Source organism: Lutra lutra, chromosome 17 (genome assembly GCF_902655055.1).
Source record: "Lutra lutra chromosome 17, mLutLut1.2, whole genome shotgun sequence".
Taxonomy (NCBI): Eukaryota; Metazoa; Chordata; class Mammalia; order Carnivora; family Mustelidae; genus Lutra; species Lutra lutra.
Window position 1 is genome coordinate 11,418,549 of NC_062294.1, and position 17,484 is coordinate 11,436,032.

General features: G+C 46.3%; 1 protein-coding gene across 10 annotated transcripts in view; it reads left to right on the forward strand.

The window, feature by feature from the left end:
- The window catches only part of ADAT1 (adenosine deaminase tRNA specific 1), a 32,929-nt gene extending 16,187 nt beyond the window's left edge, over positions 1-16,742 (forward strand). For 5 of the 10 annotated variants that reach the window (XM_047712318.1, XM_047712322.1, XM_047712320.1 and 2 more), the window contains 3 exons: positions 5,572-5,658; positions 7,641-8,508; positions 13,277-14,471. In XM_047712318.1, the coding sequence (XP_047568274.1) occupies positions 5,572-5,658; positions 7,641-7,773 (220 nt within the window). In that variant the 3' untranslated portion in view covers positions 7,774-8,508; positions 13,277-14,471. Of the gene's footprint in view, positions 1-5,571; positions 5,659-7,531; positions 8,509-13,276; positions 15,048-15,624 lie in introns of those variants that run through there. The other 5 variants (XM_047712316.1, XM_047712315.1, XM_047712317.1 and 2 more) reach the window with 5 other exon arrangements.
- Positions 16,743-17,484: the final 742 nt, after the last annotated feature.

A 17,484-nucleotide genomic window follows, 5' to 3' on the forward strand; every position in this document is an offset into this window, starting at 1 on the left:
GTCATGATCTCAGGGTCCTGGGATCGAGTCCCACATCGGGCTCTCTGCTCAGCAAGAAGCCTGCTTCCCTCTCTCTCTCTCTCTGCCTGCCTCTCCGTCTACTTGTGATCTCTCTCTGTCAAATAAATAAATAAAATCTTAAAAAAAAAAATTATTAAAAAAAAAAAGATTCATTTCCCCTTCCCTTCTTCAGAGAAGCTTCATATTCTGTGTGGAAGAGTCAGTTTCTTCTAAAGACTCCCAGGTTTTCTCACGGATCATGCCCTCATGCTGGTATCCTGGGACCACCTTCTTTAGAACTGTGGGGAACAGGAACGTGGACTGGGATGGTAGAGACATTTAGTATACTAATGCAATACAAGAAGAAAATATTTCATTTAAGTCTTTGTGTTCTTTTCCACACAATGCAATAATAACAGACCCTCATTTTCAAGAGGTTTCATTTTACTCTTCCTGTAAGTGGCAGATCCTCTTCCCATCCCAGAGGATCCCGGAGAGATCATTACATGCCTCACTGGATTATAAAAGAAAAGGATGAGGAATTTAAAAAAAAAAAAAAAAACACAGAAAACCTAAGTGCATCTGAGTTTCTTAAAGATAAGGCTAGATTAAGAATACCAATGTTGGGGCGTCTGAGTAGCTCAATCAGTTAAGCCTCTGCCCTTGGCTCAGGTCCTGATTTCCGGACCCTGGGATCGAGCCCTGCATCGGGCTCCCTGCTCAGTGGGGAGCCTACTTCTCCCTCTTTCTCTGTCCCTCCCCATTCTGCTCATTCTCTGTCTCAAATAAATAAATAAAATCTTTAAAAAAAAAAAAAAAAAGAATACCAACGTAGAGGGTGCCTGGGCAGCTCAGTTGGTTAAGCGTCTGCCTTTGGCTCAGGTCATGGTCCCAGCATCCTGGGATCAAGCCCTGTGTTGGGCTCCCTGCTCAGCAGGGGGCTGCTTCTCCCTCTCACTCTCCATCTGTGCCCCCTCCCAAATAAATAAAATCTTTTTTAAAAAGAATACCAATGTAAATGTGTAATCTTAAAGAAAGTATACTTGTGTGTATATCTTTTCTGGCTCCTTGATGCACCAACCAGCAATGTTTTTCCTGAGGAAAACCTAATACCAAGAGTGTAATCCTTGCTGCTGAAAGGAACCAGGGCTCCCTGGAGAGTGGCAGCTGCCATGATTGCTGTGGAGGGTTGCTGTGCTCCACAGATGACCCGAGTGGGGATTACTGAGTAGGTCTCATTGACGGAGGAGTAACTAGTATGGCCACTCCGTTCTGCTGTTGAATAGATCTTCAGTAAGGTCTTATTTCTCTTGAGGGAGCTCTGTTTCAGCAGAGGAGAGGTTCCCAGCATCTCCCTTCTGTCTTTATAGGTATATGTACCTTAACATTACTCACAAGGCCGTTGCCTTGGGTTGGAAACATTGATAGGAGAAAGGGCTATTTGTTCCTCCCGAGGGAAAAATGTTGGAACCATTTACAGACCTGGTCTCCAGAAGCTGTTAAGCTCACTCACACTGATGGCTTCTTACGGTGAACCTGGAGGCCTTGACATTGCACTACAATGTTGGTGGTAAACGGAATCCATTAGGGCTCCTTCCAGGGAGGTTTAAGTGATGTGTTTCTTTAACACACCTTGATGGGGAACCATCTCCAGCTCCGGATAGGAATGGTTGATTGCTAAGGCTTCTTGTTTTGGTGAATGAAAGGCCTTCGTATGCTTCATTCACGCTCTGTAAAAATAAACCCAGATGTTCTCGCATAGTTGCACATCAGTGGCCCCTGGGCTGTAGCAGAAGTTTCAGGAGCTCACCTATCAGTGTTTCAGAAGGAAGCAGGAGCGTCAGGCAAGACGCTAGTTTATTTTTGATGTTTCTCCTTTACCTATTCTGGGTGGGTGGGCAGCTCAAGTGTTGAGTCTGTAAGAGAGTCTATAAGACTCTCTAGACTTCTTGAACAGTAAGATGTATGGTCCTATCCCCTAGAATGATGAAACAGACTCAGAAATACAGAACAGACTGGTGGTTGCCAGAGGGGAGGGGAAAGGTTCGGGATGGGCCAGAATAGAGGAAGGGGATTAAGAAGTACAGACTTCCAGGGGTGCCTGGGGGGCTCGGTTGGTTAAGCCTCTGCCTTCAGCTCAGGTCATGATCCCGGGATCCTGGGATCAAGTCCCACATGAGGCTTCCTGCTCCTTGGGGAGCCTGCTTCTCCCTCTACCCCTCCCCTAATTTGTACTCTCTCTTTCTCTCTCGCTCTCAAATAAATAAATAATATCTTCAAAAAAAAAAAAGTACAGACCTCCAGTTCTAAAATAAATCATGAGGACGAAGAGTACAGCATCGAGGTACAATCAGTAATCCTGTAATAACTTCATGTGGTGAGAGACAGAAACTGTGTTTACTATGATGAGCGTTTCATAACATAAATAATTGTCAAATCACTGTGTTATACACCTGAAACTAATATAACATTGTAAGTCAACTATACATCAGTTTTTTAAAAAATCGCCATGGGGCACCTGGGTGGCTCAGTTTGATAAGTGACTCTTGATTTTAGCTCAGGTCGTGCTCTCGGGGTCCTGGAATTGAGCCCTGTGTTGGGTTGTGTGTGCGTGCACGCAGCTGTGTACTTTCTCCACACCCCCCTCAAATAAATAAATCTTTATAAAAAAAAAAAATCACCCTCTTGGAGGTCAGCTACTACAATGCTATTTTTTTTTTTTAAAGATTTTATTTATTTGTCAGAGAGAGAGGAGAGCGAGCGAGCACAGGTAGACAGAATGGCAGGCAGAGGCAGAGGGAGAAGCAGGCTCCCCGCCAAGTAAGGAGCCCGATGTGGGACTCGATCCCAGGACGCTGGGATCATGACCTGAGCCGAAGGCAGCTGCTTAACCAACTGAGCCACCCAGGCGTCCCCTACAATGCTATTTTAAGTAATTCCTTTTTATTTCATTTTCTGCTCACTGCTATTGTAATCAGTTTTTTGTTTTTCCCTGTTGCAGCTAATGTTTGTATCCAGCAACCTTGTTAACTTCTTACTCTCCTAATTTATCTGGGAATTCTGTTGCCTTTTTTTTTTTTTCCAAAGTAAACGATCTTTTTTTTTTTTTTTTTAATTTGTTTGACAGAGATCACAAGTAGGCAGAGAGGCAGGCAGAGAGAGAGGAAGGAAAGCAGGCTCCCCGCTGAGCAGAGAGCCCGATGCGGGGCTCGATTCCAGGACCCTGGGATCATGACCTAAGCCGAAAGCAGAGGCTTTAACCCACTGAGCCACCCAGGCGCCCCCAAAGTAAACGATCTTTTGCAAATATTTCCTTTCCAACCCTCCATTCCTTTTATTTATTTATTTTTCCTTGATTTACTCTCCTGGCTAGAACTGACAGTCTGCCAGTCATTGGCAAATAATGACTTTGGTTTTTGTGTTTTAATCCTTACTCCTTTTATTTCTTGTCTTACTGGCCAGAACCTTCTGGGTAACGTGGGATAAAAGCAGTGCCCTTGTCTTATTCCTGATTTTAAGGACATGAATTTGCTGCAGGTTTTTATAGACATCCCTTACAGACATAAATACTGTCTTTTTCCTAATCCTCATTTGCTAAATGGTTTTAAATCATTCTGTGGATGTTGAATTCTAACAGATGCTTCACTGCATGTTTTTTCTCACAAAAAATTTTTCAAAGATGTTATTTATTTATTTGAGAGAGAGAGAGAGCATGAGAGGGGGCAGGAGCAGAGGGAGAGGGACAACAGATTGCCCTGAGCATGGTGCCCGATGCAGGGCTCAATCTCACAACCCTGAGACCATGACCTGAGCCAAAATCAGGAGCCAGCCCTTAACCAACTGAGCCACCCAGAGCTCCACCCTGCCCCCCGCTTTTTTTTTTTTTTTTTAAGATTTCACTTATTTATTTATGGGGTGGGGGAGTTTCTCACGATTATATTACATTTCTCCTTTAATCTGTTAACAAAATAAATTTCATTAGTTTTTTGGCTTTGGCTTTTTTGTTTGTTTGTTTTTGTTTTTTTTAAATGTTAGAGGAACCTTATGTTCCCAAGCGCCAGCTGCCACACCAGCTCAGTGAGGGGCCAGGGAGAGCAGCGTGTGAGGGCTCAGGGCCCCCTGCTAAGTAGCCTAGGTGCCAGCCAGGTAAGGGAACTTCTTGACAGATGGTACACTTCCCTATTTCACATATCCCGGTTTGGCCACGGCGTCCAAGCTAATGGTACAGTCTGTGAGAACAGCGAAGGCTCTGGTGTGTAAGGATGAGACCACCCATTGTTGGCCGACATGCTTCCCTACTCTCAGTCAGCTCGGGAGCTGTGTAAGGGAGGGAAAGGAGGCACATACAGGCCAGATCCTGGCAGCATGGATGGCCAAAAGCAAGAAGGCCCTGGTGGGCCGGTGGCCAGGTGGCCTGGCCACACTCATTTTGCCTGATGTTCCAAACTGGGGCCTGCATGAGGCTTTGTGGTGGAAGCCAAGGGTTGGCCTCAAAGGCGCACAGTGCCCAGAGAAGAGTCAGGAGGCTCTGTGTCCAGAGCTCATCCAAGTGGACTTTATGACCATAGCTCCCACAGGGAACAGCCCTCGAGGCTGAAACCACTGCAGTGCCTTGAGCAGTATTACCCACCAGCTCAGCTCCCTTGAGGAGAGGTAGCCCGGTGTGGCTGTGGGTGTCCTGGAGAGAGTTTAGTAATGCCATCTCCGCCTTTACCTCACATGAGCATGTCATCTTGATGATTTTGCTGCTGATGACACTTCTTTTTGTTTTATTTATTTGACAGAGAACACAAGTAGGCAGAGAGGCAGGCGCAGAGAGAGAGAGAGAGAGAGAGAGGAAGGAAAGCAGGCTCCCCACTGAGCAGAGAGCCCGACACGGGGCTCGATCCCAGGACCCTGGGATCATGACCTGAGTCGAAGGCAGAGGCTTTAACCCACTGAGCCACCCAGGCGCCCCTGCTGATGACACTTCTTTTTTTTTTTTTTTTTTTTTAATTTTATTTATTTATTTGAGAGCGAGACAGTGAGAGAGAGCATGAGGGAGGAGAAGGTCAGAGGGAGAAGCAGACTCCCCATGGAGCTGGGAGCCCAATGTGGGACTCGATCCCGGGACTCCGGGATCATGACCTGAGCCGAAGGCAGTCGTCCAACCAACTGAGCCACCCAGGCGTCCCCTGATGACACTTCTTAAGATGAGATTGCTGGGCGCCTGGGTGGCTCAGTGGGTTAAAGCCTCTGCCTTCAGCTCAGGTCATGATCCCAGGTCCTGGGATTGAGCCCCACATTGGGCTCTCTGCTCAGCAGGGAGCCTGCTTCCTCCTCTCTGCCTACTTGTGATCTCTGTCAAATAAATAAATAAATGAAATCTTAAAAAAAAAAAAAAAAAAGATGAGATTGCTTTTTCTCCCTCACCCTAATCAGGTCTAGATGTCCTTCATGTGAAGAACAGGTAGAAATGGGGCCCTGGTGCATTCAAACATAAGAAAGCTCCATGTGAAGCCCAGCATCTCGGAGGGGCTGGTACGCGCTCAGCACTTCTAATAAACCTCTTTGTCTTCTGCTTCCAAACAGATCCCGGATTAGCAAAGTGGAACTCTTTAGATCATTCCAGAAACTGCTAAGCAGTATTTCGGAGGACAAGTGGCCAGACTCCCTCAGGTGACGCTGTTGACCCATGTTTTTTCATATTTAGGAAGATTTGTGGGTTAATTCTGCCTTACGAAAGGCAGGAAGCCTTGGTGGGAGTCCGTGGGCACTTAATTACCGCTCGTGCGCTCCTCTCTCTCTGGGGCTCTGATCGCCAACGCACATCTGAGGTGTGCAGGATGGTTGGCTTAGTGGTGCTGTTACAGAGGATATTGGGGAGGTGGGGAGGAATCGGGGTTTGGCCTGTTCCAGGCTCTCCTTTCACCCTCCTCCACATGGAGAGCAAGGCTGACATATGAGGGTTTGGGGAGAGTAGAGTGTGTTAGGAGCGTCACTCAATTCTCTTCTGCTCACATCAGTGGTTGTGAGCTGCAGCTCCATGAATGAAATTGCCACCAAGCAGGAATGTAGAGAACTCTCAGTCTGCTGCTGGCACAGCTGGGTGGGACAGTTCAGACACTAACTACCGGAGGTCGGTGCCCCTCACTTCATACGTCAGCCACAAGACGCTCAGGCTTCTGACCACTACCTACAGACTCACTAGAACAACTCATGAATTCAGGAAAGCACTGTACTGAACAATTCCTTTGTATTGTGAACCAGCTAAAAGAAGGGTCACCCCCCCAGCACATCACTTGTATCACCAGCCAGAAGGGGGACCCAAGTTTCAGTGTCCAGAGTTTTCGCTGGTTTCATTAAGTCAGCCTGACCGAATCGTTGGCCACGTGATGTGACTGAACTCATTCGCAATCTCCCCCTCCGGTCAGGAGATCAGACCGATAGGATAACCCACTGTACTCTGTGGTTAGTCTTTCTGGCATGGCAGCCGCACCCTGATCGGTTAGGGCCCACCAGGAGTCACCTCGTTTAGTGTAAACTCGGGTAATCACAGGGGTCCAACCATGAAAAACAAAGACGTTCCTGCCCCCAGGAAAATTGAGAAGGTTTGGAGGTTCCGTCTCAGCAACTGACAGCAAGACCTGCCAAATTCTTTATCATTCTGTGTACAGTGGGGAAGCTGAGGCATTGCTAGAAACTTCTCCCCGAGCAGGCTAGCCCCTTGCTGTCACCACTGTGCACACTATAGTCGGTAATGCTGCCCTGCAGTCCATTTGCTCGGTTTTTTATCTAGAAAAATGAATCAAACTGACCAGGGGGCGGGTTCCAGACATTTTGTGTGTCAGTGAAAACAACTCTGAACTAAGATCAGGAGAAACTTGATTCCAGAGGATCACTGCGGTAAGAGAGGGGCCGTTAGAGCAGCAGCAGGATTGATGCCAAAGTGAGGGCGTGGAGGTCGTTTGGTTTGTAAGCCTCCAGGGCAGGTGGGAAAGAGCCTTCCTTTGTGGGGAGCCGTGAGCAAGGCTAGAAAGAAGCGGGAAGGGGGCATGGGAGACTCGGTCAGGGTGAGGGGACAGGTGGACGGGATCAGTCGATTCTCGGTGGGGTGGGGGGCGCTGGGGGGATAGTTTGTTAAGAAGGGCTCACTACACATTCTGATGCTGGCTCAGGCTGAGGGTGGATCAGAGTTCAGGGCCTGGGAGAAGGACAGAAGCATAACTAATGTTGGTCACAGAAGCAAGAATTTTGTCCAGTTTGGTGTAATGTACAAACAGTTCAGCTAGTCGCTGAGACAGAATGGGAGTTTGGAGCATCTGTCATAGGTAGGCCTAGCGGGCATCTGTGAGTCTTACAGGGAAGGGGACTTCTTTGCAGTAAGCCATTTCCCGGAACACTTTAAGCCAAAAAGTAGTTATTTGTCTGATTCCACCAGGACCAAACAAGACTAGCATTATTATCACCTGTTTCAATCCATGTTGCTTTCTAGTGAGTTTCTTACAATAGAGTTGCTGTAGGAAAGCATACAAAATCCTCCCGTTCCTAGCTCTGTTCCTAGGTCTCTGGTTAGAAATCTGTCCGGCCGCTGGCTCAGTTGGCCGCCCTGCTGAGCTGATCATGGAGAACCCGTGTGCTTGCTGGTGTGTGTGCTTTAGGCTGCGGAAGCTGGAGACATACCACGAGTACAAGGAGGCCGCGTCTGCTTACCAGGAAGCCTGGAGTGCGCTCCGAAAGCAGGCCTTTGGATCCTGGATCCGAAACCCACCAGATTATCACCAGTTCAAATAAGAAGGGCAAACTGCATCAAGCATGTTGGTGGCAGAGTTTTCCGGCTCTTCACACTGGACCGCTGCTTTCTTTGGTGCTGGACAAAACGGAGCTTTTCTTGTGGCCGAGTCAGGCAAAAAAAAGATCTGCCATCTACCAGAGTGAACTATCACTTCAGACAGAACTCTGGAACATGGAACAGGCTATCCTTGACTGAAGTCACGCTCTCTGCTGAAATGGCATCTAGCTGATGACCTTCGCATCTGTGCTGACTCGTGTGTTATTGCTTCTCTAAAATAATGGAATAGGAACGTGGAAAGGGATGCTTTAAAAGGACTCTGTGGTTGCTGTGTTTTGTGTGTTCTTGCTTTGGCAAGTGTTTATGGGATGGAGATGATGTTCAGATCTGCACGTTTTAGCGCTTCCTTTGGTGTTGTGGACGGGTTTTCTCTACCCAGCCTTTCTTCCTGGGAGAAATACCCTTTCCTGCTTTACCCACGGCACTTGGCTGAAGCAGACCTTTCTCCCTGGCTGTGAGAGTGGGAGCCAGCCCGACAATCCCGGAACTGCTGCGAGAGCTAGCAGGGAAGAGTCTCTCTCTTGTACCAGGAGCTCTAAAGGCCACAGAGTCGTGGGACCACCTGTGGCTGCTTTTGCCATCACACAGCAACGGGGAGCTTGAGAATGTAAGCAGTCAAGAAGGAAATCTGTTCCCGTGACCTTGTCTGGATGCCCCTGCTCACCCTGGACTCCCAAGTACGTGACTTAAATTTGTATTATTTTGGTTCAGCCTGGTTGAGTAGGTTTTCTGTAGCTTGCAACTGAAAGAGTTCTGTCTAAAAGGCCAAAAGTTTGGGGCGCCTGGGTGGCTCAGTGCGTTAAAGCCTCTGCCTTCAGCTCAGGTCATGATCCCAGGGTCTTGGGATCGAGCCCTACGTCGGGCTCTTGGCTTAGTGGGGAGCCTGCTTTCCCCTCTCTCTCTGCCTGCCTCTCTGCCTACTTGTGATCTCTGTCTGTCAAAAAAATAAAATAAAATCTTTTTAAAAAAATAAAATAAAAAAATAAAAGGCCAAAAGTCTGTATAGCAGATCGGCAGCAGACCTAGCAACCAACATGTAATATTTAACTCTCGGCCTCTCCATACCTTCAGTCACTGACAGCAAGGGAAGTTCTCCCTGTTGGGATTATTCAAGATCCTTCTCAAAGTTCTTCAGCCTTTTTTTTTTTAAGATTTTATTTTTTAACTTTTTATATAAATTCATTTTAGTTAACATATCCTGTATTACTGCTTTCAGAGGGAGAATTTAGTGATTTCTCAGTTGCCTAGAACACCTAGCGCTCACTACCTCTGGTGCCTCCTTAATGCCCATCCCCCAGTTACCACAATCCCCCAACCACCTCCTTAAGATTTTATTTTTAAGTAATCTCTGCACCCAACATGGGGCTCAGACTCACAACCCCAAGATCAAGAGTCATGTGTTCCACTGACTGAGGCAGCCAGGTGCCCACCATTTTTGTATAGCTTTGAATTTTTTTTTTAAGATTTTATTTATTTATTTGACAGAGATCACAAGTAGGCAGAGAGGCAGGCAGAGAGAGAGAGGGAGAAGCACACTCCCTGCTCAGCAGAGAGCCCAATGTGGGTCTCGATCCCAGAACCCTGGGATCATGACCTAAGCTGAAGGCAGAAGCTTAACCCACTGAGCCACCCAGGCACCCCTGAATGTTTTTTTAATAACAGCTTTATTGGAATATAATTTACATTCCATACAATTTACCCATTTAAATTATACAATTTAGTGGCTTTTAGTTTATCCACAAAGTTGCACAGCCATCACCACAATCAATTTTGGAACATTTTTGTTCTAAATTTGGGGGAAGGGACACTTATCAACCCAGTAGGGTGCCCATTTGCAGCCACTGCCCATTTTCCCTCAGCCCCACCCCCACCCAGCCCTAGGGCAACCAGCATCTACTTTCTGTCTCTAGAGATTTGCCTATTCTGAACATTTCATATAAATGGAATCACAGAATACATGGTCTTTTGTGACTGGCTTCTCTCACTGAACATAATGTGTTCAAGATTCGTGATGCGATAGCAAGAATCTGCACAGACCAGTACTGTGTTCCTTTCTGTGGAATAAAAGTAACATTCAGGGCGCCTGGGTGGCTCCGTGGGTTAAGCCGCTGCCTTCATCTCAGGTCATGATCTCAGGGTCCTGGGATCGAGTCCTGCATCGGGCTCTCCGCTCAGCAGGGAGCCTGCTTCCCCCCCCCCCTCTCTCTCTCTCTCTCTGCCTGCCTCTCCATCTACTTGTGATCTCTCTCTCTCAAATAAATAAAATCTTAAAAAAAAAAATGTAACATTCAGTTGTGTGGATGTATCACATCTTATTTATCCAGTCATCAGTTGATGGGCACTAGGGTTCTTGGCACTTTGGAGCTATTATGAATAGTGCTGCTGTGAACATTTTTGTACTAGTTTGTATGTGAACATATGTTCTTAAATTTTTTTTAATGATGGAAGTAAAACATTTTTGTCCTAACAAATTATCCTTGAATTTTTTTCCATAAGAAATCTTTTTTTTTAATTATTTATTAAAGATTTTATTTATTTGAGAGAGTGAGTGAGCAGAGAGAGGGGGAGAGAGAATCTGAAGTCAACTCTGCACTGAGCACAGAGCCCAATGTGGGGCTCGATCCTGTAGCCACGAGATCATGACCTGAGCTGAAACCAAGAGTCAGATGTTTAACTGACTGAGCCACCCAGGTGCCCCAAGAAATCTTTTTAGATAGCAGGCAGAAACATCACACCCTGAAGACCAGGCTCTCCCATATGCTGCTTTAATTGGGGAGATTCTTTACCTGACCCCAAATCCCATGTTTATGACAGCAGTTATGGTAACAACTAGCAGGAGCTCTTATCCACAGAAGATTATGCTTCTCTCTCTCTTATGAGATGGTCTTTAAAAGTTAAAGATTTGTATGAGAATATAAGGAAGTGGGCACCTGGGTGGCTCAGTGGGTTAAGCCGCTGCCTTCGGCTCAGGTCATGATCTCAGGGTCCTGGGATCGAGGCCCGCGTCGGGCTCTCTGCTCAGCAGGGAGCCTGCTTCCCTCTCTCTCTCTCTCTGCCTGCCTCTCCGTCTACTTGTGATCTCTCTCTGTCAAATAAATTAAAAAAAAAAAAAAGAATATAAGGAAGTGGTATCTTTTTATTCCAAGGTTTTGTGGTAGATTTGTCAAATCAGTACCAAGAAAACCCCTAAATACAAAAACCACCCCTACATTTAGACTTTAGAGCAGAAGCTGGGAAAACCCTGAAGGCTTCAGACAAAAGGCAGCTTCACCTTGGGCTCCACCTGTTTTCTCAAGACCTGAAAGGGGTGCTCGGACTTCCAACTTCCTACCCTTTACTTTAACCTCTTAAAACCCTTACCTTCTCACCTATGCCTTAAAATCACCTCTCTGAAATATTGGGAGGTTCTCAAATTTCATACATTTAATTAGATCATGTGTTTTTAACTCGTGTTTCTTAACCCATATTTGATAACTGCTTCTACTTTTTATTTATATTTATTTTTTTTTTAAGATTTTATTTATTTATTTGTCAGAGAGAGAGAGAGGGAGAGAGAGCGAGCACAGGCAGACAAAATGGCAGGCAGAGGCAGAGGGAGAAGCAGGCTCCCTGACGAGCAAGGAGCCTGATGCGGGACTCGATCCCAGGACGCTGGGATCATGACCTGAGCCGAAGGCAGCTGCTTAACCAACTGAGCCACCCAGGCGTCCCTTATTTTTATTTTTTATTTAAATTCAATTAACATATAGTACATTATTATTTTCAGAAGTGGAGTTGAGTGATTCATCAATCTTTTTTTTTAAGATTTTATTTATGGGGCACCTGGGTGGCTCAGTGGGTTAAAGCCTCTGCCTTTGGCTTGGATGGTCCCGGGGTCCTGGGATCAAGCCCCGTATCGGGCTCTCTGCTCAGCAGGGAGCCTGCTTCCCCTCCTCTCCCTGCCTGCCTCTCTGCCTATTTGTGATCTCTGTCTGTCAAATAAATAAATACAATCTTTTTAAAAAAAAAAAAAGATTGTATTTACTTAGGAGACAGCAAGAGCAGGATGAGCGGCAGAGAGAGAAGCAGGCTCCCCACTGAGCAGGGAGCCCAATATGGGACTTAATCCCGAGTTTCCAGGATCATGATCTGAGCTGAAGGCAGACACCCAACCGACTGAGCCACCTAGCACCCCTCCTCAGTCTTATAAATACCCAGTGCTCATTATGTCATATACCCTCCTTAATGCCCATCACCCGTTACCCCAGCCCCCTACCGCCTCCCCTCCTGCAACCTTCAGTTTGTTTCCTATGATTAATAGTCTTTTATGGTTTGTCTCCTTCTCTGATTTCATCTTTTTTTACTTTTCCGTCCCTTCCCCCATGATTCTCTGTTTTGTTTCTTAAATTCTACATATGAGTGAGATCATATGGTGATTGTCTTTCTCTGATTGACTTATTTCACTCAGCATAATACCCTCTAGTTTCATCTACATCATTGCAAATGGTTAGATTTGATATTTTTGGTGGCTGAGTAGTATTTCATTGTATATATACACCACATCTTCTTTGTCTGTCCATCTGCCAGTGGACATCTGGGCTCTTTCCATAGTTTGCCTGTTGTGGACATTGCTGCTATAAATACTGGGGTGCAGGTGCCCCTTCAGATCACTACATTTGTATCTTTGGGGTAAATACCCAGTAGTGTGATTGCTGGGTCATTGGGTCATAGGTCATTCAACTTTTTGAGGAACCTTCATACTGTTTGCCAGAGTGGCTGCACCAGCGTGCGTTCCCACCAACAGTGTAGGAGGTTTCCCCTTTCTCCGCATCCTCGCCAACACCTGCTCATTTCCTGACTGGTTAATTTTAGCCATTCCGACTGGTGTGAGGTGGTATCTCATTGAGGTTTTGATTTGTATTTCCCTGATGCCAAGTGATGTGGAGCACTTTTTCATGTGTCTGTTGGCCATCTGAATGTCTTCTTTGCAGAAATGTCTGTTCATGTCTTCTGCCCATTTCTTTTTTTTTTTTTTTTTTAAGATTTTATTTATTTATTTGACAGAGATCACAAGTAGGCAGAGAGGCAGGCAGAGAGAGAGAGAGAGGAGGAGGAGGAGGAGGAGGAGGAAGCAGGCTCCCTGTTAAGCAGAGAGCCCAATGCAGAGCTCGATCCCAGGACCCTGGGATCATGACCTGAGCCGAAGGCAGCGGCTTAACCCACTGAGCCACCCAGGCGCCCCCTCTGCCCATTTCTTGATTGGATTATTTGTTCTTTGGGTGTTGAGCTTCATAAGTTCTAGATTTTGGGTACTAGCCGTTTATCTGATAAGACATTTGGAAATAACTTCTCCCTTCCTGTTGGTTGTTGTTTGGTTTTGTCGACTGTTTCCTTTGCTGTGCAAAAGCTTTTTGTCTTGATGAAGTACCAATAGTTCTTTTTTGCCCTTGCTTCCCTTGCCTTTAGAGACATGCCTAGCAAGAAGTTGCTGCGGCTGAGGTCACAGAGGTTGCTGCCTGTGTTCTTCTCGAGGATTTTTATGGATGCTTCTAATTTTTAAATTAATTTTTTTCTACCCTTTTAAAACATGTTGAGAAAATTTTAAACGGACACAAAAATAGAATAGTGCACCCCCCAACCCCCATGCACTCGCTCACACGCACGCGCTCTCTCTCTTTCTTTCTCTTTCTCCCTCTCTCAAATAAATGAATAAAATCTTCAAAAAAGAAAGAAAACTTCTTAAGCGATTCTGCATACACCTGTTGCACAATGTGAAGAGGAACATCTGGTTGCCCCATGTTCGGTGACCGAGCAGTGGGTTCAGTGGTGTCAGCCTTCTCTCTCCCACCGTGAAGTTCCCTATCATCCTTTCACCTAATGGTTTTGGCAGCCGGGTCAGGGATCCCCAAGACCACCCTCAGGTTTGACGAGCCACTGGACAGACTCACAGAACACACCGAAGCTGTCAAAGTTACCATTTATGTCAGTGAAAGGGCACAGATTAAAATCGGCAAAGAGAAAAGGCAGCCCGGCTCAGTCCAGCAGAAAACAGGTGCAAGTTTCCAGTCGTCCTCCCTGTGTTAACCACGTGCGTCTGACGCTTTGACATCTGGGGCCTCCCTTACCCTGAAGAGACTGCCTCTAGGAGTCTAGCCGACTCCCGGCGAGAGTAAAAGATCCCGGCCGTGCACTGCAAAGCTCATAGCCCAGCCACCTGCTGCGTGGGGCGCTCACGCTGGCCGCCTGCGCTCCTCACCTGCTCCTCACCCGGCTCGCGGTCGGGAAAACCAGGGACAGCCCTTGTGCCTCAGGCGCCACTGAAATGAATCAAACTAGCCAATCCCCAGTCTGCTTAGCTGCCTCATCCCTCCCTTCGCCCTTATCATAACACCTCCTGCTCGCATGTCCTCGCTCCCTCTGCCTCCTGACCAACCCTGGTACTTCTCCATCAGATGGAAGGGCGGCTGTGGCCCAGCTGTCCTCTCCTCCTACATTCGCAAACTCTCCCAGCGGACTTGCACACGGGGCACTTAATTCTCCCAGCAATGATGCGTGACCGTACAGCCAAAGTTTTGCTTCAAGTGCAGCTGCCATGGGGCTTGCGTGGGGCCACACCCCATCACAAAGAATGATCTGGCCCAAGATGTCAGTAGTGCTGAAGGTGAGAAGCCCTCATCTAGGGATTGTGTTTTAAAGTCACTTGAGGGGACGCCTGGTGGCTCAGTCAGTTAATCATCTGCCTTCAGCTCAGGCTGTGATCTTGGGGTCCTAGGATGGAGCTTCTGCTGGGTGGGAGTCTGCTTCTCCCTCTGCCTCTGCCCCTCCCCCGCTCATGCTGTCTGTCTGTCTGTCTCTCTGTCTCAAATAAATAAAATCCTTAAAAATAAAGTCACTTGAAATTGCTCCTCTTCCAAATCTATACACAGTTAACTTTGTTTCATTTGGCTTTTCTATTTGGGGGGAAGGGGGGAGTGGCTTTTCAAAAAATTATGTAAAGTATTTATATGATTCCAGAGTTAAAACCAGTAAAAAAAAAAATCAGGGGTAAAAGCAAGGTACATTCAGAGACATCGCCCGTCCTCTCCCTCTCGTTTGTCCCTTGGTCCAGCACTGACCAGCAATTTTTATTAGTAATTGGTGGTCATTTCCTTCTTGCTTTTCGAAATGCTCTGTTATGAGCCTCCATACAGTATTTTGTATTTTCGCCAGGGTATCTTTGGATACATTTTTAGAAGTAGGATTTGCTGGGGCGCCTGGGTGGCTCAGTGGGTTAAGCCGCTGCCTTCGGCTCGGGTCATGATCTCAGGGTCCTGGGATCGAGCCCCGCATCGGGCTCTCTGCTCAGCATGGAGCCTGCTTCCTCCTCTCTCTCTGCCTGCCTCTCTGCCTACTTGTGATCTCTGTCTGTCAAATGAATAAATAAAAAATCTTTAAAAAAAAAAAAAAAAAGAAGTAGGATTTGCTGGGTGAATTGGTAAATGAACATATAGTTTTTCTTTATTGAAATCCATCTTCAAGGTTCTGTTTCTAAATACAGTGAGTGCAAAGAAAAAAGAAAAGCAAAATACAGGAGAGCGTTAGTAAATTCCATTTCTATAAAAAAGAAGAGTGAGAAATTTATATCTGTGTTTTACTTGTATATGCCAGACTATCTCTGACTCAGTACAAGAAGCCACTAACCACTAAACGCAGGGCCCATGGGAGGGTAAGGGAATGCCTGGGGCCCAGGAGGGAGAGGGAGACTTCTTACCGAAGACCCCTTGTATTTTGTTATTTTTTAATTTTGAACAATGTTAATATCATGCCTGTTTTAGAAATTTACAAAATGGAAAAAAAAAAGTCTCAAAAACCCCAGGAAATACTCAGAAGTGACATTGTGTAGGGACGAGAGACTCTCCAGACTATTTTTGGCACCTCTGCTTGTAATTCCGCAGACTCATCTAACAAACCGTCTTATGGAGTTTGGCTCCAGAGGGGCTTGTATGCCTCCAGCATTGCTGCTTTGTTCTGGGTTCGCAAGTGGATTCTAATGTTATGTCTATGTGTGCCTCATTTTTATTCTTTTTCTTTAGAATTTTTAACATGTGGCTTGATTGAAATAATTGTGTGCATATATTCCATGCAGTCATTTCTGCCTGAAAGCACGGGCCTAACTGCCTCATTTTATGGAGTTTGCCAGTGCCAAGCATTAGCTCACCGTCTGGGGAAACGAAGCTACTACGGAGAAAATGACCCTCCGTGGCTGCCGTGCTCGGCTTGGAAGGGAAGCAGGCCCCATCGGACTGGGTCGTGTCTGTGGCTGGTGGAAAGCTGCCTACACCTGGGCCTTGGCTCCGTTTGTTGGCCTGGAAGCAGTGTTCTGAGCAAGCCTTCACCCAATTTTTCCAGTTTCTAAAACTCAGTTTCCTTGCACGCTAGTTAAGTGGCTGAGGACAGCATTAGATTTTCAACTAGCCCTGTCCTCTTGGGATGCTGTGTGGAGAGGCCAGATGAGCTGGGAAGAGGAGGCCCCGCACAGCAGGAAGGTGACCAGGACTAGGAAGTGGCTTCTCCGTTGAAAGATGGCGGACATGTGCTCGCTCACAAGGGCTCGGCCAGCTCTTCCGACAGATACAAAGCCAGCTATCCTGAAGGGGAGGTGGGACACGGAAAGAGTCAAGAAAGCAAATTCATTGAAGAAAACTTGACTTTCCAGAAAGAAGCGTTCTTTTTGTACAACATGCTGAAGAATCATAGTTGGCCTTCATCTCTCCTAAAACATGAATCCCTTTAAACCTAAATGTGTCTGTACTGCGGTTAAGACGGACTTCCTGGAAGGCTGTCCAGATGGATCCAAAACAAATCTTTTTTTTTTTTTTTTTTTTTTAAGATTTTATTTATTTATTTGTCAGAGAGAGAGAGGGAGAGAGAGCAAGCACAGGCAGACAGAATGGCAGGCAGAGGCAGAGGGAGAAGCAGGCTCCCCGCCGAGCAAGGAGCCCGATGTGGGACTCGATCCCAGGACGCTGGGATCATGACCTGAGCCGAAGGCAGCTGCTTAACCAACTGAGCCACCCAGGCATCCCAAGATCCAAAACAAATCTTAAGTAGTACTTGTCGGGAGGAAAGGGGAGGAAAATCTGCAGAGACAGACTCCTTGGCTGCCGGCAAGGTTGCATGCGTTCAGTTTTTAGTTCTTAAAACCCCAAAACTAACCAACGGGGATAGGAATCAAAGAATGGTTGTTGCCTGGTGGGGGAAGAAGAGGGATGGACATTGAGTGGAAAAAGGCCTAAGGGGACTCCCTAGGATTATGGAAATTTTGATTGAAGTGTTGATTACATGGGTATAAACATTTGTCAAAATTCATTAAACTCTGCCTTGAAGATCTGTGCATTTTATTCTATGCCATTATACCTCAACTTAAAAATGTAGAAACAAATAAACCCTAGTCCTGTTATTTCGTATCTGTGTGGATGTGGGGAAAGTATTTAATCTGACTTCTGGTCTATCACCCGGTTGTACAAAATGAGGTCCCAGAAATTAGGATGCTTGGTGTTTTTTTCAACTGTGAGGTAGGATTTCTCATAAATTCTTAACTGGGTCAATAATGCAAAGAGAAATTTTCTCCAGGAATCTGAGTCCATTGACACTTTGAGATACATATGGCCTCAGTCATGTTGGTGACGAGAGAG